The sequence below is a fragment of the Zingiber officinale genome, chromosome 5B, assembly GCF_018446385.1.
Source record: "Zingiber officinale cultivar Zhangliang chromosome 5B, Zo_v1.1, whole genome shotgun sequence".
Taxonomy (NCBI): domain Eukaryota; kingdom Viridiplantae; phylum Streptophyta; class Magnoliopsida; order Zingiberales; family Zingiberaceae; genus Zingiber; species Zingiber officinale.
The window spans coordinates 172,297-199,367 of NC_055995.1; the positions used below are offsets into that span (position 1 = coordinate 172,297).

Sequence of the window (27,071 nt, forward strand, 5' to 3'; positions counted from 1 at the left end):
AGGAAACAGCGCACGGCGAACAGCGAATGAGAGGGATCGACGAACGCATAGTTAAATCCCTAACAAACGCCTCGTCGGACTCCCTCCTCTGGATCTCGCTTCCTTCTGATCTCGGGATCCCGTTGGGTTCGCTTCCGCCGCGATTCGGGGTTTCAATTTTTTTTTCCGATACGCTTGATTTCCTCGAGATTGGATCCTTCGAAGAAGTGATATCTGCTTCCGCTGTTGTTTTACCCAAGGCTGTGCTCGCGGATCATTTTGGATCGCCGTGGGAGGAGGGGTCCGGGGACGAATTCTGAAAGGGAGTTTTTTCTTTTCCTTCCCTCGGGATGGCGTCGGCGAAGGTCATGTCGAGTTCGGTCGCTTCATCGCGCAAGCAAGGGCATCTCGAATTGGGCAAGAAGAAGGTATGATCTCAGTCTAGTTTCTGTAGTTTCTGGTTTATCGGCGATCAGCATAAAATTCTTCGACAATGATTTATTCGGAGTAAATTTAGATCTTGAGAGTTATCTACGAGCGTCTGCGTCTTGAGGCTGGCTTGTTGTTTCTTTCTGTGTTAATTTAACTTCCTGGTCGAGTCTCCATTCTCGAATTGGGGGAAGCATCTAATGTTACATTGTTATTGTTGTTGCCCAATGCACATCTTTAGTAAAAAAGCTGTGTTATCTAAAAAATATTACTTGCGATATTACATTAAATTTGGACCTTAACTAAGGTTGTTTATATCAGAATCATAATATTAGGAAAATTGACTACTTAACACACCCATGCATCCCTTGCTACACATTACCACCCTAGGTTGCATTTGAAACATTCAGTGGCATTTTGCTTCCAGAATTTCCCATTGGACAATTTACTGGCGTCCTGTTTGGCTTTGTTGGCCTTTTATGCCACAGTCTCCCAAATACAATTTGTCTAGACCCAGAACTAATTGGGCGTTCCTCCAGGATCAAGCTCATGTGATTGGTTATTAATAATCTTCGATATCAAAGTATCACAACATCAGTGTATCCACCTTTCTAACATCTTAGATTAGCTGACTTATTCCATCATTAATGGCTACATACAAATCAATACTATGTGTCTCAGCTGCCATCAGTATCGTTGTGCTGCATAATGTCACAGATTTACCAGTTGCCTTTGCTTTAAAATTGTAGTGGTGTATTAATTGTTTGCACTGGTTTATTGATCTGATTTATCAGCTGGAAGAGTTCCGAAAGAAAAAAGCTTCTAAACAGGTTGCATCTGCTAGTCAACTGCAGTCAGCTGATTCAGACCAATACCTTGATACTTCTAAAATCAATCAGCATAATGGAGGCGAATCTTCCTTGGATAGGAATGGTAGAGCTATTTCTGAAACTTCAGGCACTACAATGCCTAATGAAGATAAAATAGTCATTTCTTCGTTGAGCAGTGATCTTGATTCTTCAAAAAGGATGTTTGTCTCTTCATCTTCTTTGAACTTCAGCAATCATGCATTACAGAATAATGCTGTGCAAGAGTTAAAGGATAGGACATCCAAGTTGCAGGAAAACTCAACCTTTTCTGGATTATCTAATGGTTTTTATGACCACTGGAAAGAGAAAAATGAGCTTAGCAGTAGCAAGGAATCAAAGGCTGGATTAGTTGATGGCTTCAAAAGAGACCAAACTATTGCTTTTAATCCAGCTATTAGAGAGCCATATGTTGATGCACAAATTGACTATTCAGGTTCTCGTTTGCACAATGTTCAGTCGGGTGATATAGGGAGCAGAAGTTCTTCCACAACTCACAAGCATGATATTGATGTACCAGTTACTTATGATATGAGCAATGTTCCTGAGAAGTTGGAAACTATTTCTGCAAGTAACACCATTGATCTGCTGAGCACATCAGCTGGTGTTTCTGGGGTAATTGATGGTAATTGAGTCTCAGTTTTTAATCATGCTAGTTATAAATGGCATTTTATTATCTTGATCCTTTCACTCCTTTTTTCTTGAATACTTCAATACAATACTTCTGTTCTCACAAAGTAGTTTTTCATGCAGCACAAAAACCATTTCTAAGTAGCAACCTGAATAATAAAATGGGTGCTCTTAGCTTGGGCGGAGGAAGAATTTCTGATGCCATTAGTCGTCGTCTTGATGCTGTGAATACATCTTTCCAGTCACCAGAGTCTTCATCAACAAACTTTGATCCTGGTTTTGAAAGTTTTTCTAGCGAACAGTTTCCTTTGATGTCTTATGGAACTAATTTTGGTCGATCCCGTCCTTCATTTCTTGATTCTCTTAGTGTCTCCACAGTACCTTCTATGTCCAATTCTCTCCATGGCAAGCATGATAGAGATGCTACTCCTGGAATGTTTGATGGCTCAAAGTTCAAGAACACTGAGAATCACTTATCTTCGGTTACAGTGCAGCCATCTAGAGAAAATCTTTTGGAAAAATCCATAAGCTCTACAAATTTAGATTCTTTGGAGGAGAAGCTATTCACTTCTAATAGTTTGGCTTCTTTGAATAATGAGCAACAACTCGACTACAGAACAAGTGACAAGAAGGAACCTGAGTTCCCATCTACAAAGAAAGATGAAGATTTTTCTGCTCTGGAACAGGTTACCCATTTTTCTTAATGTTGTATATAGCATTTTAGCAAGACATGCCTTAGAAAATGCTTTGTTGCTCTTGCTAAGTTCTGTGAACGGTATTTTTAAAATTTTCTGCAAATAAAATATAGGTCTGCCTGTACTCAGTGGGCTGAAGCCTGAAAGTTGTTAATTTATTGCTTTATTGCAAGTCAGCATAGAAGAACATTGCTTACAGAATTACTATGGACTTTTAATTTTTTTTATACAACCTTGAGGGCTAGTAGTAAACAACAATTCTTATTCACTGCTTGTCTGTTTGGTGCAATACGATGTTCACAACCAGCATGGTTGAGTTATTTGCGATTTGTTCAACTTGTATCCTATGTGATTTTGATATTTTAAAATTTGATTAGTGAATATAAATGACTTGAATTTTTCTTCTTGTTACTATGCTGTGATAGGTTGTTTGTGTTTTTTCTGAGCTGTATTATTCTTTTTATCCTACAGTATATTGATGATTTAACTCAAGAGAAATTTTCATTACAACGAGCGCTAGAGACATCTCAAGCTCTATCAGAATCCTTGGCTGCTGAGAATACAGCAGTAACCGATAGCTTTAACCAACAGGTGTGATCTGTGACTGGATGAGCTCATCTATTCCATGTCAAAGCTAAACTTGTGAACTTATGCTTTCCACTACATCAATGATTCTCCAATTTCGAAATCCTTTAATTTTTGCAGGGCAAAGTAGTCAATCAGTTAAAATCTGACATCGAAAGATTGGAGGAGGAAATGAAGGCACAAATGGTTAGTCTTTCTGCTGGAGGTCCAAGTGTTTTCTGTTTTTCCTTTCTACATTGTTTGAGGAGCTGATAGTCAGAATAGTTGAGACTCACAGATGGATGTTCTTATATATTATTTTAGCAGGAGAGTCCAAAGTAACTCCTTTTAGCAGTTTGAGCAACAGTTTGAGCAATTTAGGTCACACTTAGTTGCAAGGCATAAAGTTAAATTATTAATTTGAAAATGCTTCAGTTAGGCGATGTGAAACTATGATAAACATGCATATCAAACGAGGAAGAGGAAGACCAAAAAAGACTTGGTTAGCAACAATAAAACAAGATAAAATTTATTTAAATATAGATGATGATATAATAGGAGATAAAGCTCAGTGGTGTAAAATGATTCATACAGCCAACCCCACCGAGTGGTAAAAGGCTTGGTTGTTGTTGTTGTATTAATTTAAAAAGGGTGTATCACACACATATATCACACAAGGCTAAATTTATATGTTCTAAAAAAGGTATATATCCACCCCAAGCTGTAGAATAGATATTAATGGATGTCTAACTTGGTTCACAAAATCGATACACAAATATTTTGTTTAACTTTCTTGATGATGACAATGAAGATAAGTGTAAAAGTTGAAAGCTCCTTCTCAAACTCTAGTAGTGTGATTCTGAAGTTTATGACTGATTTTGTACTTGGAAAAAAAAAGGGTTAAAATCTTCTTAGGTTTTATCTTCCCAATTTCCCTCAAATTGAAGGTGTCACAGGACGTTGAAATTTACTGAAATGAAGAGATAAATTATGAAAGCATGTGAAGAGAATGAGGTTAGGGTTCCATTATCTATTTTTGTGACAAGGAAGAAAGTATCAGGAAAAGGATCGAGTATAAGTCCTATATTACTCTGTAGATAAGGACCATTATCTATTTTGGTGACATAAGGAAGAAAGTATCAGGAAAAGGATTGAGCATAAGTCCTATATTACTCTGTAGATAAGGATAAAACGACAAAGAACATAGGATACTGCTGGTGAGAAACAGATTGACTTATCTTATATACTGTAATTAACATAGAAATTGATAAAATCATTGGAGACAAAAAATATTAAATTTCCAACAGATACTATTATGGAGAAGTAATGGAGGTAGATAGAGACTAAATTTTCAGTCATTTATTCTGATGTAGACATTTTCAGCAAATAAATCCACATTGCTGGGAAGTACGTTTCTTTTTTCCACAGACAACTATTAAATACAAACAATTTCTTATATGACTGCTGCTTCTTCCAGGTGTAGTTTTTATGCTGCGTGATGATTTAGTAATAAAACTAAAGTGGTAGTGGCATTCTCTGATTTTTTTTATTAATCTCTGCAGCTTGCACTACAGACTGTTAAGTTGGAGTGCACTAATGCTCAGCTAGAATGCAATGCTGCTGATGAGAGAGCCAAATTACTTGCATCTGAAGTAATAAGCTTAGAAGAGAAGGTAATTTGTTTTACTTTAATTAGTTATCATCAAAATGTTGGTTATTGCCTACACATGGTGCAATAAGTTCAATGTGCAATGAACCATACACCAAACAGTTGAGATATATGGCTTATACTTTTTTATCAATATATGGCTTATACTTTTTTATCAATCTTGATTCTTAAGGCTTGAAAAGGCAACATCATTTATACTTCACAATAAACTAAAAAAGACACCTCACAGTTTATAAATTTATATAGCTTACACACTTTGTTTGTTTTAGCTTTTCTTTTACCAAGTTGATTATGGTATTCTGGTTATATGATTAGTTATAGTTCTTCTTGATCTAGGCTGGCATAGTTGTTAGATGAATATTAAAATGAAACCTTTTAAAAATATCTTACACAATGTATAACTATAAACTTTGGTGCTGAATAAATCCATTGCACCGTTGTCTTCTTATATCTTTAGAATTTTTGATATTGAATGGAGGAGCTCTGAAGGGAGGCCCAAGAACTTAGCAGTTCTTTGAAATGCTTGCTTGATCATCTTTTATTTGCTTTTGTTTTTTGTCTTATATATAAGTTTCTGATCAGATGTGCATGTGCCATCATAACATGAATATATTTGAGCATTGTTGGGAACTATGTGTAATGTGTTTAAAATTGATTGTGTTAAGGAGTACATGTGATACATAATACAATTTGTTCAAATAAAATTTTGAAAAACAAACAATCAATATATTAAAAATTATTATTCTGGGTTGATGTTGTAAGGCCTTTATTAGTTATTACCTTATTTTTTGTGATATTGACATTGTAATCTTTTATAGTATGATAGTAGAAACAAAAGGGAAAAAATCCATAAACTCACATATGTTGTCAGATTTGATGCCTATGCAAACTGAATGCACTTGCTCTTCTATATGTGGCTGCATTTTCAAAGATTTGTAATCTTGTATAGTATGATAGCAGAAACAAGACAGATAAATTCCATAAACTCACATTTGTGGTCAGTTTTTATGCTTACGCAAACTGAATACACAGTCCTCATCTATATGTGGCTGCATATTCAAGTAAACTGTTCTATGTGTTTATTCGTGTTGATCACATGAGCATATGATGTTGGGCTAAAGGTCACTATGTGCCAAAACATTGTTCAGAGCATGGTTTAATGAACTGGTATTAGAACTAGTTTTGGTTAGAGGCTTTCATCAGAACTGGTATCCTGAGTTGTGCCGACACATGGTACAGGACGTTACCAATTGTTTGTGCTGGTAATGTATCGTGATAGAGGAGAAAGAAGAGGAAGAGGAGCAAGGAAGGGAGAAGGACGATGAAGAAGAAAATTGAATTCAATGCCCATTCACCCACCACTATGGTTTGTGTTTCCCAGGGAAGATAAGTCAATCATTTCAGTTCATAGAGCTCACAAGTTATAAGAAATGTTTTTAAAATCCAGATCAGCTGAAAAGTGGAGGCTAAATCAATTTGGTTGTATTAGTGGAAAATACCCAATTGAATCGGTTCTTTTAGCGTTTCAACTGGAAAGACTAAGAAACAGCAGGCCTCTGTGTCTCTATTATGATATTATCTCCAGTACAAAAGCACTGGTTAGGAGTTCCTCCATGCTCTCCCACCTTGCACAATCCCCAACAATGTGAAATAGACATTTTGACACCAAGTTACTAACTTGCTACATCTTACCAATATTTACCTGGAGATTTTTTTTTGAAACACTGGGTTAGGGGGTTCCTCTCTCTTTTGTTAACAAAACCATGTTATGTTCGTCCATGATTGTCAACAATTCCTTACTTGCTTTACAACTCTCATTTACCTTAACAAGTTAAGTCTAGAAGTTATTCCTTTTTCTGCTCTTCTTCATGTTTATGGATAGTTTTGTTTACATGGTTCCTATGTGATGTACTTTATGCACATAGTTGATATTCATTCTAACCTGATCCTGGTGAATTCCTTATCTTCCATTTCTGCATTCTTCTGCTACGTACTGTCAAGCATACTGCTTATCACATATCTGCGTCCTTGAAATCTGACTACCTGTTTATGGATAGTTTTGTTTACATGGTTCCTATGTGATGTATACTTTATGCACATAGTTGATATTCATTCTAACCTGATCCTGGTGAATTCCTTATCTTCCACTTCTGCATTCTTCTGCTACTTACTGTCAAGCATTCTGCTTATCACATATCTGCATCCCTGAAATCTGACTAACTGTTTGTGGATAGTTTTGTTTACATGGTTCCTATGTGATGTATTTGTTTCTACTTTTACTACTTTTGGTATGCCAAATCTATGATTTCTACTAAGACCATGTTATTGTAAAAGCCTGTGGAAGTGTTCCTCTCTATTCATTGAAGCTTTAATAAACATTTATCCTTGTATCCACTCTTCTCTTGCATGGGATCACTAACTGAGACCTGCAGTCCTCCATCAGATATCTGACTGAGGTGTATAGATCTATTACACGCTGAGTGACTATATTAATGGAAAGACACTTGTCAATTGAATTCTATTTTTTTTTGTTCTTCTATGATGATAGTGCTGATCCTTCGCTAAGGAATTGGTTTTGAATTAATTCGTATTCCACATTACAAGTAGTTGCCATTTTTATTGTTACTCATTCCTGTTCTTTTCTGTACACTTCAAACAGGCACTGAGGTTGAGGTCTAATGAGCTAAAGTTGGAAAAGGAATTGGAGAACTGGAAATCTGATTTAGCACCATATCAGTAAGATTGGCATTCCTTTCAATTTTGTTGATTACTGGTCTCTTATTTATCTTTTTGTTCTTTTAACAAGATGGGCTTTGTGTCCATTTTGTGTTGGAAAATAAGAGTTCACACACACCAATTATAATATGTCTGAGTATCTTTTCTATTTTTTTCAAACAAATTATCAATTCAATCAAGTGATAAGAAGTTATCTACTTTCTGACTAATAAAAGTTAGAAATTAAAGTTTATATATAGTTTTTGGAGTACTTCATATGCCTTTCCCACATGCAGTATAAAACACAATGGCTTTGCGACACTTTTTTCCTTTTCGTTTGATTCTTTGCATGTATTAATATAAGAAAAATTAGCACGGAGTGCCTTTATTAAATTGAATTGTTATGTTGTCAAACTTGTTTCAGCTGTGATTGGCTTACTCCAGCCATTTTTTGTCTTCATTTTTTCTGTTTCAATAATTTTTAATCATGTATTACTGCTGTAGTTAACTACTGCTAAATAAAAATAACTTCAGTTATTTTCACCAGCAATTATTGTCATAGTTTTGATATAATTAACCAGCGAGGGAAGTTAACTATTAGTTAGTGAGTAGATGGCTTTTCTTTTGTGGTTTGTGAGAAAATACTTTACCCAATGCTTCCTGTTATGGACCATGATTTTAACCAGCAATTTTTGATGTTTGTAAATGCTCATCAACTCATGGCTTTTTCTATATGGATTTAGCTCACATTAGAACCTGATAAGCTACTCTACTCAACATTATTGAAAATGATTTGAAAGATCTGGTGTTACTCAGTGATATGAGTTTGATGTTAAGTTAAAATCCACATAGCCACTCTCAATTAGTTAGGATTCCTGGCTTATTGTTTTAGAGACTAATATACATCTTTTGCCAACAAATATGGGACCACAAATTCTTGAACCTTACTTATTAATATGTGGATTTCTCTCGAATGCAGATTTATTTTTTAAAAAAATTTAACTAGTGGATTTATTTGAACATATAACCTTTTCTCTATGGTCTTGTAAAACATAACCTTTGAGCATTCATTGTTGTAGTGTATGATCACTTCATTTTCCATTGTTCAGGCGTAAAGTTTCCATTCTTGAGAAAGAGCGTCAAGATTTTCAATCTACTGTTGATGCCTTGCAAGAAGGTTCATTTTTTTAATGTAGTTTTGGTATCTTTTGTTGGTTGCTTCTCCATTAATCAATGAAATTTTATAAATTCACCATGCCTTCTTGTATGGGAAAAATATGAAAATTGATTTCGTGAAGTTGCATATTTCATTTTCTTAATTCTAAATTAAAGTGTGTGAAAAATTCAATTTATGAATGCCCATTAGAGGAATGCAAACACAATTTCAACTGTTGGTCTGTAGATAAAAAGAGTGGCTTATTTAGCTATTAGTTGTTATGCGAGACTAGTATACGTTCTCACTAAGTTGCTTTTCTCAATTGGAGATTTTAAAATCAGTCTCAATCAACAATCTCATGAGAAGGGAATAGAGACTCTCAAAATAGATGAATGTGCTTCATAAATAAAGCAATAAGACAACTTTACAAAAAGCTGTCTATTAAGCCACAACATAGAGTAGGTGTACTAAAAAAACTACAATAGCCAAGTGTTATCCCATTAAGTGGGATCGGCTATATGGATCCTCTTATATCATTGGACTCAATCCCCTACTATATCATGATCCATATTTAAATAAATTTTATCATGTTTTATCATTGCTAACAAAGTCTTCTCACTAAAAAATTATAAAAGAAAAAAATAGCATATCTGATCTAGTAGTTTGGTACCGATTATTGTCTCCACCTCTAAGAAATAGATGGTCTTTATCTTCAAAGTTATTTTCTGCATTTAACTATTTATATGTTAATGCTGCCATAACAATTATTATATCTCTGAAATTTTGTTTATGTTGCATGCTGCCATAACTATTTATATGGGTTATCTTTCCAAGCTCATGTATATGTTACTGAAGTAATCTGATTCCATTTGTACATGTATTTAAACAGAGAAGAAAGTCTTACAGTCTAAGCTGCGAAAAGCATCTAATGACGGAAAAGCAAAGGATTTAGTAGGAAGTTCCTCATCTAGACAGGATGCAGCTACCTCCACCGAGGATCTAGGTAATTAGTAGTTCTTCTATACCGCTAGGTTAGCTTTGTTGCGGAAATAAAAACTGTTAGTTGTTTAAAAATTCGCTCAAATATATACCACTTGTTTGAGTTTTTGAGAAATAGTACAAGAACCAACAATTCTTAATAGTCTAATTAAGGACAGATAGAGATCTATATCAAAAGGCTTTTCAATATATAAATATTTAATTATTTTAGTGATATTGAGCTGTTCTATCTAGTATACTACTACTGTTTTAACTTGAGCCTTAAGAGTAATGATACTGATATCATGATATGGAGGTATATACTTGGTATCTTGGCACCGCTCTGGTTTAAATTAACAAAACAAGTGCTAGGCTGGTTTCTAAAGTTCGGAGCTCAATAGCAAAGAGTAAAAAAGGGGAGAGGCTGGAGCAGCAACATTTATTGAAATAGCAAGTTGGGCCTTTTGACTTCCATTTGCAACACAAAATGAAATGTCAGCACAGCTATACACAGCATATAGAAGCTATTATTAACATTACTAGTTTACTACATCATTCAGTTGTGTTCAACTGAACTACTATTTAATCTATATCTATAATTGAATGAGTAGGGACTATTCTTGGTTAAGATTGGTTATTGTGCTTCCATTCTAGTGAGGATAGAGAAGAACAAAATTGAGTAACATATGGAAGTTATAAGTGTGTTGCAAATTCTAGCATTCTCCTTTCATGTTGATCTATCTTCTCAAGATGGACTCTTGATTTCCTCTTATATATTATTAATCAACAATTTATTCTTGTTTGGAGTCAATAAATTGGTTTCCAGTATTTTTTATTCTCGTTAGAATATGTGATGCTAGAAGCAGATATTTTCCCCTTGGAGAACAAATTGACCCTGAAAACTGTCCTTTGGTCTTAGGCAGCCTGAAAATCATGAATTTTATTTGGAATTTGATGGTTGATGATGTGATTTTCAGTTATTGGATAATGCTTCTTCGAGGTTTTATTTGTTTCTCATTTTTTCTTCAGATGTTGAGACTAGTATCCAAGGAACAATGCTGCAAAATAGTATAAATAGGACTCACGATGTCAGGCCATCTGAATCTCTATCTGGTGATACTTCTATATCCTCTTCTCTTCATGATGATAGAACAATTGACCTTCCAGATGCATCTGCTGATCTTCCACATGATCAGCATCGAATGATTGAGAACATCAGGGCATTAATATCTGAGGTTGGACTTCATTTTCCTTACTCAAGTTTACATTTGTGCTAATAGAAATAACTGCACATGGTTAAGACCCTTATGTGGGTAGTTTTTTAAATTCTTCTGGTTTCATATTACTAAGACACATTTGTCATTTGCAGTTAGCGGTGGAGAAAGAAGAGTTGGTACAAGCTCTGAGAATCGAATCATCTAACTGTTCCAAAATGAAGGTAATGAACCTTTATCAATAGATAGTTTGATGGTAATAAGTGAGACGCCTTTGCCAGATCATATTAGCTTATCCATTTTATCATCTGTTTTTGATTAGGTGATTTTGTTTTCAATTGGGTTAGCTGCCTGATTTATCTTAGTTTCTCAATTTAGAAAATGCTAACATCTTTTTCATTTTACGTCTTTCATGCCAAAAACTATAATTCGTTTGTGACTCTAATCTCTTCTTGGCAAAATTATCCATTGACCATTCTGAACTGATTACTTTGCACTCTCTTTCAACTTAAAATATTACACTTTACATATAATCCTCGTGCACATATATATATATATATATATATATATTTTAAAAACAACGTTTTTTGTTAATTGGAGTTGGGTAAACTTTTGAACAATGCATACAATTGCAACTACCATTATTAGGGTCACTCATCTTACCCTGACATTGAACTCTTGAATGTAGGCTATTAGACAATTAACAAAGTACTTTAGGTATTTAAAATAATTCGTATTCTTAATTATTAGAGACCATGACTAGTATTTAGTATGCTGGCTTTACTGAATGGATCTCAACAGAAGTATCATATGAGATTACTACATTCAGAGGGATTTGTTTTTGGCATGAACTTTATAGTGGCAGGTAGGGAATTTGAAAACCTCCAAGTACAAATGGCTCCTTTCATTGCAAATCTTTTCCTGAGATTTCTTATTGCTAGCATTCACCGGAAAGAGATGTATCTCAGTGTTTGACTGGTTTGCATATTATTGTTTCAATCCCTTTATTACTGGCAACTAATGTGATTTGCTATTTAACTTGTTTGCATATATTGTAGGAATTGAATAAAGAACTGTCCCAGAAACTTGAGGTTCAAACCCAGAGGTTAGAACTCTTGACTGCTCAAAGAATGGCTAACGAAAATCACTTGGTAAAACCAATGGACCACCGTGGTGCACATGATATGACTGAATATGCTGATGAGGGTGATGAGGTATGCCAGTCATTTGACAATATTCTTTTGCTTTCTGTTTATTTTATCAATAATTTTGTAGTCATCCTATTTCACATCTGCCTTGTCAAAGTAGTTCTCATTTCTTTTCTTGATTATTTTCACAGTAACCAAGATTATCTCTCTTCTTGAAATGTTTTATAAGCATGTATACTCACTTATGATGATCCACTATTGGTGTTTAATGTTGTACTCTTTTAAAGAGCATGACTGGATTTAGGAAAGAAAATTGCCAAATTTATGATGGTGTTGAAACCCTAAACCCAAATTTATGATGGTGGTTCCTTGAAACTGCATTGTGCATGGATGATGTGCCTCCTAATTTTCCAGTTCCTGTCCTCCCAAGTCAAATGGCTGGATCTGAGAATTGGAAATCCATGCATACTCTTTGGATCTAGATAGCTCCTTGCAGTAGTATTTCCTGATTAGTAAAGTAATTTTAGCTTCTGGAGAATTAAGGGCAGTTTAAATTTATTATTGTATTGAGTCAATACTTATCTGTCTTAAGATTCATATATCCTCTTTAAGTTACCCAATGAACCTTCTGAGCCAAACTATCTTTGCTTGCTCCAATGGATTCCCAAATCAAATGGCTTTTGCTGATGCATGCCTTTTGGATCTAGACAAATCCTTGCGCTAGTAACTTCACTGACTATTTGAAGCAACTTTAGTAATTGTGTATCGATCGTTAATTGTAATGCTAGCATTTTTTTTAAGTTTTATATATCCTCTTTGAGTTGCCAAAACACTTGTTCCGATATTTTGATTTCCGTCTGCCATAGGTTGTCAATAACCCATATCATTATAGAATCTAAATTAATAACATCCTTTTTTTTCCTGTCTTTCTCCTAGGTGGTCGAGCGGGTGTTGGGTTGGATAATGAAACTCTTCCCCGGAGGGCCAGCAAAACGTCGAACCAGCAAGCTTCTATGATTGGCAGCACAGCAAATCTGTAAACTTTATTTTCTTCTATCATATCAAAGTTATATATATACATGGAGATCTACAACCTGTACATCGGCAGCCGGTAACCATCATTCAAATTACATCAAAAATACAACTACACTTCCATCAATTCTGTGGAAGTGCGCCAATGGATAAAACATAAACCATCTGAGTTGCCCCTGCATTCTTTTGTATTCATTCATTCTCAGTCCATCGAGCAATGATGCAGTCTAAGAAGCAACAGCCGTGTTAACCTCCATTCCATGCTATTCCAGTTTCTGATTCCTTCAAGGCAGATTTGGTATTGAAGCGCTGATGGAGATTATAAACCGAGGTTTTGCTTATGTTTATCTTTTTTGTTTTTCCTGCAGTGTTCTTTGTAAATGATCGTTGGAATTGTTATATAAGTGAGAATATGTTCGGTGTCATTAGTCATGTTGATTCATTCACTCACCAGATTAGAATTTCAATCCATTGTTGCAAAATTTTCAGTTTTTTCTCCCCATATTTTAGTTCAACTCTAGAGTTTCTTCAGTGTACTATGAATGACATATTACTAGTTGGAGATTGATTCTGAAACTGTTTTCACCGGCGGCGATCGGACGATGATCCCTGAAGTCAACGCCAACAAATCACTGTCACCAACTGAAGATGAATCCAAGGCGACCAAATCCAAACAGGATCTTATCGGTTTGTCCCTCGATCAATCTCCTCCATTTGGCTTCCCAGCACACAATCCTCCAATAATCTACTCCAAATCTCGCCGGCCGTCTTTTAATGCCATTAATATGCAGGACTGATGATGATTCAAGTAGACGAAATCTCCTAGATTCCATGGCCGGAGAAGAAGAACAAGAAGAAGAAGAATTCCAAGCTTTATGCTTCTGCTTCTCGAGCTGAATTTCTGCTGCAAGAATCAGTAACAATGGCGTCCGTGGGCGCCGCCGCCTTCCTCTGCTTCCAAGCTTTGAGCTTGATTACCTCGGCGGGCTCGCTCTCCTTCAACTTCTCCACCTTCGGCCGAGATACTCCGTCCATGATCGACCTCCAAGGCGACGCCTTCTACAACAACCCCAACATCTCCCTCACCAAGAACCAGCTCGGCGCTCCGATCACCTCCAGCTCCGGCCGCGCCGTGTTCCGGGAACCGCTCCTCCTCTGGGATGCCACCACCGGCGAGCTCACCGACTTCGTCACCCACTTCTCCTTCGTCATCGACTCCTTCCGCCAGCCAGACTACGGCGACGGCCTCGCCTTCTTCCTCTCGCCCTACCCTTCCTTCATCCCCGACGTCTCCTCCGGCGGCCACCTCGGCCTCATCGGAAACGCCAGCGCCGTCTTCATCGCCGTCGAGTTCGACACCTACAAGAACGACTGGGACGAAGACGACCACCACGTCGGTATCGACGTCAACTCCGTTCGGTCCTCAGCGGTGTCGACGTGGAACAGCAGCATCAAGGACGGCAGGACGGCCAACGTGTGGGTGAGCTACAACTCCACCGCCCGCAACTTGACAGTCTTCTTGACCTACAAAGACAACCCGGTGTTCGGCAGAAACTCCACCCTCTCCTACGCGGTAGACCTCCGGGAGCTGCTTCCGGAGACCGTCGCCGTCGGTTTCTCGGCTGCCACCGGCCTGTCGACGGAGATTCATAACCTCCTCTCCTGGTCCTTCACCTCTACTCTCCAGCCGAGAAAGAAAAAGAGGAATCCTCTGTTTCCTCTGCTTCTCCTCCTACTCGGCTCGGTCGCCGGATTAATTTCCGTTCCAGGACTCGCAATTTGGCTACTTAAGAACAAGATTTGCAAGAAGATAAATGAAGAAAAGGAAGAAGATCGAATCGACATAGAGTTGGAGGGAGAGAGAGGCCCCATGGGGTTTTCTTCCCGGGAACTCGCCGCCGCGACAAGGGAATTCTCCGACGAGGTGAAGCTGGGGGAGGGGGGATTCGGGGCGGTGTACAGAGGAGTCTTGGAGGAGTCGAAGAAGGAGGTGGCGATCAAGAGAGTGGCGAGAGGGTCGAAGCAGGGGAGGAAGGAGTACATGTCGGAGGTGAAGATCATAAGCCGGCTGCGCCACCGGAACCTGGTGCAGCTCGTCGGGTGGTGCCACGAGAACGGCGAGTTCCTGCTGGTGTACGAGTTCGTCCCCAACGGCAGCCTCGATAGCCACCTCCACGGCGAGAAGGTGCTCGACTGGCCGGCGAGACGAAAGGTAGTCGTCGTTGGAACGTTGGGATCCAATAGTTTGGTTCGATATTATCGAAATTTTCCGACAGGTGACGCAGGGGCTGGCGGCGGCGCTGGTGTACCTCCACGAGGAGTGGGAGCAGTGCGTGGTGCACCGCGACGTGAAGCCGAGCAACGTGATGCTGGACTCCGCCTTCAACGCCAAGCTGGGAGATTTCGGCCTCGCGAGGCTCGTCGACCACGACAGGGGATCGCAGACGACGGCGGCGGCCGGGACGATGGGGTACCTGGCGCCGGAATGCGTCGCCGCCGGGAAAGCCGGCAGGGAGTCCGACGTGTACAGCTTCGGGGTCGTGATGCTGGAGGTCGCTTGCGGGAGGCGACCGGCCGAGAGTGACGTCAGGCTAGTGGAGTGGGTGTGGGGGCTCTACGGCCGGAGAAGGGTTCTGGAGGCGGCCGACGGGAGGCTCCGGGGTAAGTTCGACGGGGAGGAGATGGAGAGGATGATGGTGGTGGGCCTCTGGTGCGCGCACCCGGATTACGCGATGCGGCCGTCTATGAAGCAGGCGATCAGCGTGATGAATTCCGACGGCGGGCCGTTGCCGGACCTGCCGCCGGCGATGCCGGTGCTGATGTTCTACGCGCCGCCGATGGAGATGTGCAGGTTTTCGTACACATCGTCGGTGGCGACGACGACGACGACTTCAACGGTCACTGGATATGCTACCAACACTTCGCCAGGTTCTTCTTCCTCGTCGACGGCGAACACTTGATTTGTTCTTCCTTCATTTCTCTGTGATTATTCTCCACTGACTTGTTCCTTATTTAGTAAACAATTTAGTGGAGAAGTGTATTATGGAATTAGGATTATAATTTTAAATATATAATTGATTTTATTTTTCTAATTTCAATTTTATTTAGGGTTAATAACTTTAAACCCCTTTAATATTTTATAGCAGGTTGCATTTTGCCCTCCTCTATTTAAAAAACTACACTTAACCCTTTTTGACATAAGTAGAAAAGAGGAAAAAAAAAAAGTAAATAACCAAAATAATCCTAACCTAAATCAAACTTTTAGAAGAAAATGAAAAATGAAAATAAAAATAATTTCGTAAGATCGTCAAAAGTTTAACATTTACCCAACCTGATTTATATATATGCTCAAAATTATGGTGCTTTTTTATTTGGTGGAATGAGTTTTTAATTGATTAAACCTCTCAGAGTTCCTATTTTTTTGTTATTTATGTTGGTGTATGTATGAATTTTGTGAGGATATTTTTTCTAGGAACAAGTGAAGTTTTCAACGATCTTACGAGATTATTTTTATTTTTTCTAAAAGTCTAATTTAGATTAGAGTTATTTTGATCATTTATTTGTTTCACTTTTTTACTTATATCAAAAGAGAGTTAAATGTAGTTTTTTAAATAGAGGGGGGGAGGGGGGCGGTAAAATAAAGGAGGTTTAAAGTTATTAACTCTTTTATTTAATATTGTAAGGCATAGAGTAAGTATGAAATGAGATTTAGTGGAATAACACTGAGTTATTATTATTGTACTTTTCACACTCTTTTTTATTATTATCATCAACAAGTTTTTTTTAATTATTTATCCTTTTGATTTCACAATACCTTTCTTTTATAAAAGAAAAATAAAATGTTATATATGATAAAGTAAGAGGTACAATGTGGACCTTATATCTAATAAAGTATTAGGAAGTATTTGGTTTAGGGGAATAGGAGTGGAGAATGAGAATGAGAATCATTGATTATCATTGTTAATGTTTGGATTATAGAAATAGGAATACAAATAAGGTAATGAATCCTTGAAATTGGGTAATAACTCATTCTCATGTACCTCCCCTACAATGAGTCATTACCCTATTTTCATCAATCAAAATATTTCCTTATTCCAAAAATACCCTTGACCTAAAACTAAAATTTTCTCCCTTAATATCAAATATCAAAATATATTTATTTATTTTTTCTTTCATATCACTTCTTTCTCCTTGTTCTCTCTCGTCATATTTCCTCTCTCATCATTTTATCACATACTTTCTCTCTCCTTAATATCTCCTATCACACTCTCTTTCCTTTTTTTTTTCTCATTACACTTTCTCTCTCATTATACTTTCTCTTTCCTCAATCTCTTCCATCACACTCTCTTCCTTCTTTTTTTCTCATCATACTTTCTCTCTCCTCAATCTCTCCCATCACACTCTCTTTTCTCTTTTTTTCTCATCACACTTTCTCTCTTTTCAATCTATCTTGTCACACTCCCTCCTTTTTTTTTCCTCAACACACTTTCTCTCTCATTATACTTTCTCTCTCCTCAATTTCTCTCATCACACTCACTGTGCTCTTTTTTTCTCATCATACTTTCTCTCTCACCACACTTTATCTCTCCTCAAACTCTCTCTCCTCATTTTTTCTCATTACATTTTCTCTCTCTTCATCCTCTCTCATCATATTTTCTCTCTCATCTTCTCTCACCGGGCTCTCTCTTATCGCACTCTCTTTTCTCATTTTCTCTCTTCATTCTTTCTCATCACACTTTCTCTCTCATCATATTTTCTCTCTCATCATTCTCTTTCATCATATTTTTCTCTTACATTCATCTTTCTCTCACATCTAATTTTTTCTCTTATTTTCCTTTAAGGGTAAAAAAGGAAATTTTGATTTATTCCGATAAAAAATATGCAACTAACTAAACATTGCTTTTAAGAGCGATATTCATGCTCATACTCATTCTCATTCCACAATACAATGATTCCCATTCTGATTCCTATTCTTAGGAAAGAACCAAACGCCCCCTTAGATATGGGTAAATATCTGACGATATATATACATGATTTACATAAAATGAATACTCTTAAACATATTATGGTCCTCGTTTATCATACATAATATATCATGGATGACAGAGCTCTCCTACGGAATGGTTCATGCGGAATGGTGTGACATGCTGATCTAATATGTTCCACATCATCCGCGCTAAAGCAAATAATGCATTAAAGCAAAAAAAAATTATCATGTCAAACCAACAACGTGTTCCTCTTGGTGGAAACCCTAGTCGCTCGTCTCTCTCTTGCACCTATGACTCTCTCACCTCTCCGTCGAAGCTACGAGACCATTTGTCGTGCCTCTACGGGGCCTACGACTCTCTCGCACCGAGCTCTCTGACGCCGCGACCTCCTCTCCGCCGAAGCTAGGGTTTCCCCGCTGGCCCTCCCTCTCTCGCTACGACAAGCTCTGTTCCCCGCTGTGACTTCCTCTCTCACCGACGAGCTCCTTTCCTTGCTTTTATCAGGCTTCCAGATTCTTTCTGCAAGGAGATTATTTGCCGGAATTTACCTTAAAGTATTTGTGTTTTTGTTCTTTCATCAATTATTGTTCTTAAACCTCTCTTTTAGTTTGCATTTTCTTTGATAATTTATACTTCCATTCTTTTATTAGAGGGAATAAAAAGCAGAATGACATTTCTTTCGATTAAAGTTGATTGTTTGTATTGTTTTATATAGAGAAGCTAATTTGTGTATATAGAGAAGCTAATTTGTGTTGCTTTAGAAATTGCATAATTTGTTTTTATATATCAGAATTATTTCTATTTTATACCAGCAGAAAAATAAATTATTTTGCTTTAGAAAACTATTATTTTACTTCTGTTATTTTATTCTGTTATTTTGCTTTAGAAAACTGTTAGAGTTTAGTGTCTCTGTCAAGTTAATTGGAACAGTTGTTATTTATTTATCTACTTATCTATTATCAACTATAATGCGAGGGCGCCAGAAAAGGAAGAAAATAGAATTGATAATTAGGAATTCATTCCCCAAGTTTCATATCATCGAAAACTAAAAATTAGAATAAAATTCTCATCACTAGAGGATGCATATTTGTTCTATAACCAATATGCACGAGAAGCCGGATTTAGTTCAAAAAATAACACAAGCAGGTATAACAAGATGACAAATGAAGTGATATAGAAACAAATTATATATTTTAAAGGACATACAGATCTAATGCAGAACAATAAACATACAAACGTTGATCAACTAACAAGGGAAAGAGCACGTGACGTAGTTAGAATAGGTTGGATGTCAAATATTACATTTGTCAAAAAATAGACGAGACTTAATTGGGTTATCAGTAACTTCATAGAAACTCATAGTCATCCGCTCTCGACTCCATTAAAGGTATATTTGTTATGCTCACATCGTAATGTTTCTGCAACAACGAAAATTTTGACAAAATAATTTTCAGAGGCCAATGTACCAACTTGTTAACAAATAATATTATTGGAGATATAGTATGGAGATCCTGAGGGGGTAAGTTGCATAGAAAAAAATATTAGAAACTTTGAGAGAAATCAAAAGGATGAACAAAAGGGTATTGATGTTGAAACACTGATCGAATTTTTACATCTGAGCAAGAGAAGAATTTAACATTTTTCTTTAATTACAAGGCTGATTCAGATAACATATTTAGTAAGTATTTTTAAGCTGATCATGTATCAAAAAGGGCATACAGTATATTTGGTGATGTAGTTATATTTGATATGACATATAATACCAACAAATATGACTTGATTTTGACACCATTTATAGGGGTTAATCATCATCATCAGACAATTCTTTTTGGTTGCGGGTTTCTAAGTGATGAGAAAACTGAGTCATTTATTTGGTTGCTTGCAAAGTTTTTAAAAGCCATGCCTAAAGGTTCACCAAACATTATCATCACTGATTAGGACCCTGCTACAACAAAAGTCATTGCACAAGTTATCCCTCAAACAGTGCATCGATATTGTTTGTGACACATATTGAACAAATTCCCAAATAAATTACACCCTTTAACTTTTCGAAACCACTTTCAAAGCATAAAGAACCTGATTGTAAATTCTACAGCACCTGATGATTTTGAGAAGTCATGAAAAGAGACTATCAAGTGTGCTAACTTAGAGAAAAATGATTGGTTATCTATAATGTATGAATTGCAACACAGATGAGTGCTAGCATATTTTAGCCATGTATTTTTTTGCAAGAATATCAAGTAGTCAAAAGATCTGAAGGCTCATATGTATTTTTCAAGAAATATGTCTCAAATAAGAACTCATTAATGGATTTTATTACCTATTTTAATAGAGTACTGAGACACCAAAGATACAATGAATTAGTTACGAACCATATTGATATGAATAAGTATTCCAAGGTTAAGATAAACTGGCCAATAAAAACTCAAATGGTTAAGCTGTACACAAAAAAGAAATGGCTGGAGTTTCAAAGTGAAATGACCAAGAGTCATGGTTATTATGTGCAACAGACATTTACAGGAGTTGTCTCATATGATAAAATTTCCAAGTTGTTCTTCCTCAAAACCAAGACGGCTCATACATGACAAATAAAGGGACTACATATCGTGTAGTTACACTAAATTTGAGTTTGAGGGCATTCCATGCAAGCATATATTAATTTTTTTTTCATATCAACCAAGTGTTTATTTTCTTGATACGTATATACTCAAACGATGGACATAAGATGCAAAAGTTGTAGCAATATATGCTTTAGGGGAGCAAAATTTCATTGATGATCCAAATTCAGAAAGGTTTTTGATGTCGAAACACTCGAGGTTATCCTATAAAGCTTCAGTATTAGTTAATAATGCATCTTTGACTAATGAGGGGACACCTTCTTGGATGAACAATTCGATTGTATTTACAACAATAAAATTCAAGAGATGAACACTAGTAGAACATCCAATGATAGAAGTCAAATAAAGAAATCCATGAGGGTCTTGGTATTATTGATCCTTCTTTTGTAAAAACTAAGAGATGTGGGAAGAGATTAAAATCCTTAAAGGAGAAATTAACCTTAAATTCCAGGCTTTGTCATGGATGTGGACATCGAAGAGTGTTACATGATAAACGTAACTTTCCAAATTTACAACAACCGTGTGTTATTCTGTATTTTTATTATAAGTTTACTTGGAAACACATTTATTTTATTACATTTTGTAAATATGACAATGTGTTAATTATTAGATCAATTGAAGATAATAATTATAACAGTGTTGACGATATATATGAACATGATTTGGAATCTATAGCTGGTATTATCAAAATTATAATTTGTTAAATTATAGTGGTTTATTGAGAAAATGAAATTAATAAATTATCTTTATTGTTGTAGATTCTAATAATATGCACTAGGATTATTGTTATTATCTATAGTTGATATTCATCTATTTCCTTTGTTTGTATATTTGATTGGTTTAGTGCATTTCTTGTATTGAGGTATTTGCATACAATATGCTTCTTTATTTGCATACAGTGTGCATTCCTTTGTTTTTTTCCTATTTCTTTCACTCACTACTCAAGTCTATAAACAAGTTTTCAGACTATAATTTCTGCATTTATAACAGATTCATATATAAACTGCATTTTGTTATTACAGATATACAACATTTTGTTCTCACATATTTAGTTAACTATATTTGTTGAAATCATAGCTGCAGGTATGAATGATCTGAGGTGACAAACACAAGTTTTTGTTTATGGAAATGGAAAGGATCTCCCTCCCCAGGTATAATTTTTCTAGAGTTTAAGGTTAAACATTTCTATCCTTGTTGTTGTATTTATCTTGATGTGTGCTTTCTTTCTGTGAATCCAGTGTTAGAGAAGCTTTGCCTTGACTTTGGTTTCGATGAGGTCAATGTTCATAGAGAAAGTGAGATTGTTGGCAGTTGATTGACTTGATGATCAACCTTAGTTATAGGTACCAATTTGTAGTGTTTTTTCTTTGAATCTTTTTAGGATACTTTGGATGTTATGATCCTTCCAGGTTTGAGATATTTGTTCACAAATGTAGGAGGAATCCCACACTGATTCAATTTATTCCAATTACAAGATGTTTTTCATTTCCTTCAACATGCATTAAGATGTTTTTTAATACCAAATTCAAATTCAATACACCACTTGCAATATATTAGATTACATATGTTTCAAATTCAATACACCACTTACAACACTATTGTTTCAACTTGAACTCAAATAAAAATTATCTTTGATTTTCAACACAAACAATTTGAAACAACATAACATGCCTAATCACTATCACTAATTTCTAAAGAATCAAAAAGTTACTCGATCTTTTTCAATGTATCCTTCAACTTATTATTTTTTCAAACTTCAAAATTTTTCTATCTGAATTTGATTTTAATATGAAGTTGAAGTTATATCTAATTTGTCTATATCTAGGTGTTCTTGAAAAGCTTTTTGTGCATTCTCTTTACTTTTGTAAGTATAGTATATGATGCCCTTAAAGTTAGTAACTTGACTTGATGCTTATATCCATGTTCTATAAATGTCCGGATTTTGTCCAACAAACACAACATGTGTTTTTCCTTATACTAAAAACAACATTCAGATTTTTGAATAAACTAAAATATTAGAACTTAAAATAAAATGATTTATCATTCTTTGATAAAAGGAAAGGATGTTTTGCAAATTTCCTTAAAAAATAACAGATTAAAAAACAAATAAGGTTATTAAACTAACACTTATTAAATTAATTGTGGCATGATTGTATGAACTATACCTAAGCAAGATAACTAATAATTACATAATCGAAAACAACTACACCTTTGTAAGACATATCTCAAGTGATTTTTGGATTTGAAACGAAACATATCTCACATGTATCCACTGGGCTTATCTCATGCCTTCAAGAACACCTACAGTAGACCCATTGAATTTTTATTTCCAAATTTATTATCTTTCATTTCTCACCTCACTTAACAAGCATTTATCTATTCCAGGAATTTAATATGTCATTTTGCTTTTTATTCCCTCAAATAAAAGAATGGAAGTACAAATTATCAAAGAAAATGTAAGCTAAAAGAGAGGTTTAAGAACAATAAATGATGAAAGAACAAAAACACAAATATTATAAGGTAAATTATGGCAAATAATCCCCATGCAGAAAGAATCTGGAAGCTTGATAAAAGTAACGAAAGGACCTCGTCGGTGAGAGAGGAAGGCATAGCGAGGAATGGAGCTCGTCACGGCGAGAGAGGGAGGGTCGGCGAGGAAACCTTAGCTTCGGCGGAGAGGAGATTGTTGGTACAGGAAGTATCAGACGATCGAATCTATGTTTTGATAATGACAAAGAGTTCAAAGTTAAGTTGTATTTACTTATACGAGGCTTCTCCACCTCCACGAAGATGGTTTTCATAGTATATCTATAAGTGAGGAGTAGATCCTTAGATTAATCAACTCAAGGAGGTGGATACCGAGTAAAATTAAAAGCGTTAGCCTTGTGCAGGAGTGTCCTAATAGTGTTGACATTGCTAAAGCACAAGTAGAGGGAGAAGGAGAATATGAAACAATTGAAATTGAGAAAAAATGATTTTGATTGCGGGTAGTGGAAGAGGAGGGAGAGGGTAGTGCCTGAATGAGAAAGCAGGAGGTAGCAACCCATTATTGTTTTTTAAGGGGAAAGTTTTTTTAAGGGGAAAACGTACATAAGAAAAGAAAAAGAAGGGAGAGAAATTCTAAATATTCAGAAGGGAAAAAAACAATGGGTTCCTCGTAGAAAAATAAAAATAGAGAAATAATATTAGAAGAATGTACAAAGGAAGGAAATAAGATAGGAGAACAAGATTCTATGGAAAGGAGGCGGAGAAAGAAAGAAGGTCACCGCGAGGAGGAGCTTCAACGAGTGCCTCACGACAACGATAAAAACTCTATTGCTTGCCGGAAATAAAGGAGGAAGGGTATTGGGATGGAGAAAGGGAAGGGAAGACCTGTTATTGTTGTTTATTGAAAAAAAAAAGATAATAAGAGAATGGCCAGGAAGAAGGAGGTGACTGTAGTAGAATTTTAGATGAAAACATGTAAGAAAGGGAAGAGCAACCTAATTCTTTTGCAAGGAAAAATAAAAAGAGAGAAAGTGAAATTTAGAACAACATGGAAGAAGGTGGAAAGGAAGTGTGGCGATGAATCAGATGAAACTCTTTGAAAAGGCTAAAGAAATTTAAAAAAAAAGGAATAAGAGTAAAGAGAAATATGACTCTAATAGCCTATTGAAACGCAAATATTAGAATAGAGAGAAAACAATTGATTCTTTATTGATAATTGTAACAAGTTTATTTATATAGATTGTCAAAGTAATATATGAAAAATATTATGATAAATATGGTAATATATTATCGATAGCTATGATAATATTAAATATATAAAGAATGATAAATATAATTATGATTGCAATTTAAACATAGTAAATCATCAACTCAACTTAAGAAATATGTCATTTATGAAGAATTCCAACACCATAACTATACAATTATTTTTGACAATTGGTCGAGCTATTTTGAAGAAATTAAAATCATAATCATGAGACCGGGGACCTCTAGATCACAACCTTCTAAATTTCATCTTGAAAATTCTGATGAGATTGTCTTATTGATGAGTAATCATTGTCCTTCCATGTGGTAAACAATATGACTAGAAGTTTTGTCCTCTCATAATTTATCCCAAGGTTATATGAAGGAAATTCAATAACAAAGACAGTTTATAATCATCGTCAAATTAACTATGAGATAAAAGAGATTTTTTTTTAAAGATATGTGTCCATAAAAATTAATATTTTATCTTATAATAATGAATTTATCATCTGTAACGACCCGACCCATTTGGCGGTCCATTTGACGACCCTCGGGTCGTCGATCATCGACCGTGCCGTTACTCACTAGAACTTTCCACCCCTGGCCAGTGAATTTTTTTGTCTTCCCCAGGATTCGAACTCTAGACCTCCAGACTTAAATACTAGAGTTTATGAATTCTGATAATCAAATGACCGACAGTTGTGCCGCCCAAAAGGCCGAGGGGCCGGATCATTACATCATCAACTAATCATCATGATGTGAAGACTCTTGAATCATCTCATAGGAGGATGATATAGTTGCTTCATTGCTTTTCTCAACTATCACTATTTCTCTTATTGTTTTTCTTGACTAAGACTTGAAAAAAGATTGTGTTTAGTTCAACAACTTTGAAATATCGCCGTTTAGCTTCAATCCAAATGAGGTGGAGTAATACAAATATATCCAATCAAAAACTAATAGTAGCTTAAAAAACTTACCAAATAAATGGACGGTGCATCATTTTTTTCATTTTAAAATTAATTAATTAATCAGTATATTATTTTCTCTCTTTATATTTCCAGTGGATTTTTGCCAAGTGTATGGATCTTACGGGTGCACGATAGAGTCCTTGGGCTCACAGGACTCTCACGGCGTGACAGATAGTAAGTGGCGGGTGGGTACACAATCCCGCGAAATTCATTGATATTTTTCTAATCCGTTACGCGTTACTTTCGGTTTTTTCGTTCAGTTTAATACCTAACCCATTAAAAAAAATTTCAAAATATCTAACTTACGTATCATCATTTTAAAATTATTAAATTATATATTCATTTCATATTTTTCTATTTTATCTTTAATTTCAAATCAATTCGATTGAAAAATCGATTTCATTTTATCTTTATAGTCAAATCGATTTCATTTTATTTGAAAAATCTATCAATCAATTTTAATTAAAATGTATTGATAGACTTAGAGATCTCGAAATGATATGAAATCAGTTTATATATGTTCGTCTATGTCTCCTATATAAAAATATTATCAAATATCAATTTGACTCAATATATTGAGAACTGTGATTTTTTGAACATAAATTAGTTTTTCGAACATATTCGTATTCAAAAAATCTTTGTTCTCAATATATTATGTCAAATTGATATTTAATGGCATTTTAATATTCAAAAAAATCAGACGAACAAAAAAAACTGATTTCATATCATTCCGAAATCTCTAGATCCATCAGCCGATTTTGGTTGAAACTGACTGATGGACTCCTATATATTCGTCTAGTTCTCTTGATCGTAAAAAATACTATCAAATATCAATTTGACACAATATATTGAGAGTAATTTTTTTTAAAACTATGGTCGAATCTAAATAAAATCAATATAAATTCATTTAACCAAAATTGATCGATAGACCTAGAGACCTCAGAATAAAGTGAAAACAGTCCTTTTAATTCTTATGATTATATCTATGCACTCAAATACTAATTTGACCCAATAGGTTGAGAATAGTGATTTTTAAATACGAATTAATTTTTTTTTGAATATGTTCATATTTAAAAAATTACTGCTCAATTAAATTGATATTGATAGTATTTTTATAATTTAAAAAACTAGATGAACATAAATAAATTAATTTCATATTATTTCGACTTCTTTAAATTTATCAGTTGGGTTCGGTCAAATGGTACAGTCGAATTCAATTTTCTTAATTTCTTAGTTTGTTTTTTAACATTAACTATATTTTTTTTAAAAAAAAATAATAATTATCGTCAACAAAAGGTAGCTAGATTACTTAATTAGGATAACGTTAATTGGTTGCAATCCAAAATATTTAAATTAAAATGAAAGAACAAAAGAAACTATTTACAGTCCTCCAGTCTGTCACCATCAATTATTTTCCTTCCACGGCTATGTTTATCAGAGGGGATACACAGAGGAGAGGAAGGGATGGAAATGAGGAAGCTAAGAAAGGAGACTTAACTAATGCTAATTAAAATAAACGTGAATAACTTTCCATTAGTTAACGTTGATCTTATCTTCTAATATTCGTCCCTCACTTTCAAGTAAACAGCAGTCCTATTAAACAGTGTTTATTATTTAATTAATTAAATACATTTAATTAATTCCCATAAATGAACCCATAAAATATTCATCATCTTCTCAGTGACTCTAT

The 27,071-nt window shown here is 35.4% G+C and overlaps 2 protein-coding genes across 3 annotated transcripts; both read left to right on the forward strand.

The window, feature by feature from the left end:
- LOC121983773 (protein BLISTER-like) lies at positions 1-13,500 on the forward strand. Of its 2 annotated transcripts, XR_006112705.1 has the most exons (14): positions 1-407; positions 1,203-1,899; positions 2,028-2,590; positions 3,071-3,190; positions 3,305-3,370; positions 4,726-4,836; positions 7,492-7,568; positions 8,657-8,724; positions 9,593-9,706; positions 10,711-10,916; positions 11,051-11,119; positions 11,954-12,109; positions 12,980-13,154; positions 13,282-13,500. XR_006112705.1 is itself a non-coding variant. In XM_042536386.1 (13 exons), the coding sequence occupies exons 1-13, from the start codon at positions 330-332 to the stop codon at positions 13,058-13,060; spliced, it is 2,406 nt and encodes an 801-aa protein (XP_042392320.1). In that variant the 5' UTR covers positions 1-329; the 3' UTR covers positions 13,061-13,500. The 2 variants fall into 2 exon arrangements, 1 of the variants encoding a protein (XP_042392320.1); XM_042536386.1 differs by having other exon boundaries at positions 12,980-13,500.
- Positions 13,501-13,619: 119 nt separating this feature from the next.
- LOC121983774 (L-type lectin-domain containing receptor kinase IX.1-like) lies at positions 13,620-16,167 on the forward strand. Its single transcript, XM_042536387.1, has 3 exons — positions 13,620-13,762; positions 13,867-15,287; positions 15,352-16,167. Exons 2-3 carry the CDS (start codon positions 13,998-14,000, stop codon positions 16,033-16,035), a joined length of 1,974 nt encoding a protein of 657 aa, XP_042392321.1. The 5' UTR covers positions 13,620-13,762; positions 13,867-13,997; the 3' UTR covers positions 16,036-16,167.
- Positions 16,168-27,071: the final 10,904 nt, after the last annotated feature.

Bases quoted from the DNA above. Each gene is read 5' to 3' on its own strand.
- LOC121983773 (XM_042536386.1), top strand. From the start codon at position 330: ATGGCGTCGGCGAAGGTCATGTCGAGTTCGGTCGCTTCATCGCGCAAG. The intron at 408-1,202 runs GTATGATCTCAG...CTGATTTATCAG, and splicing joins TCGAATTGGGCAAGAAGAAG to CTGGAAGAGTTCCGAAAGAA. The intron at 12,110-12,979 runs GTATGCCAGTCA...TCTTTCTCCTAG, and splicing joins ATGCTGATGAGGGTGATGAG to GTGGTCGAGCGGGTGTTGGG.
- LOC121983774 (XM_042536387.1), top strand. From the start codon at position 13,998: ATGGCGTCCGTGGGCGCCGCCGCCTTCCTCTGCTTCCAAGCTTTGAGC. The intron at 15,288-15,351 runs GTAGTCGTCGTT...ATTTTCCGACAG, and splicing joins ACTGGCCGGCGAGACGAAAG to GTGACGCAGGGGCTGGCGGC.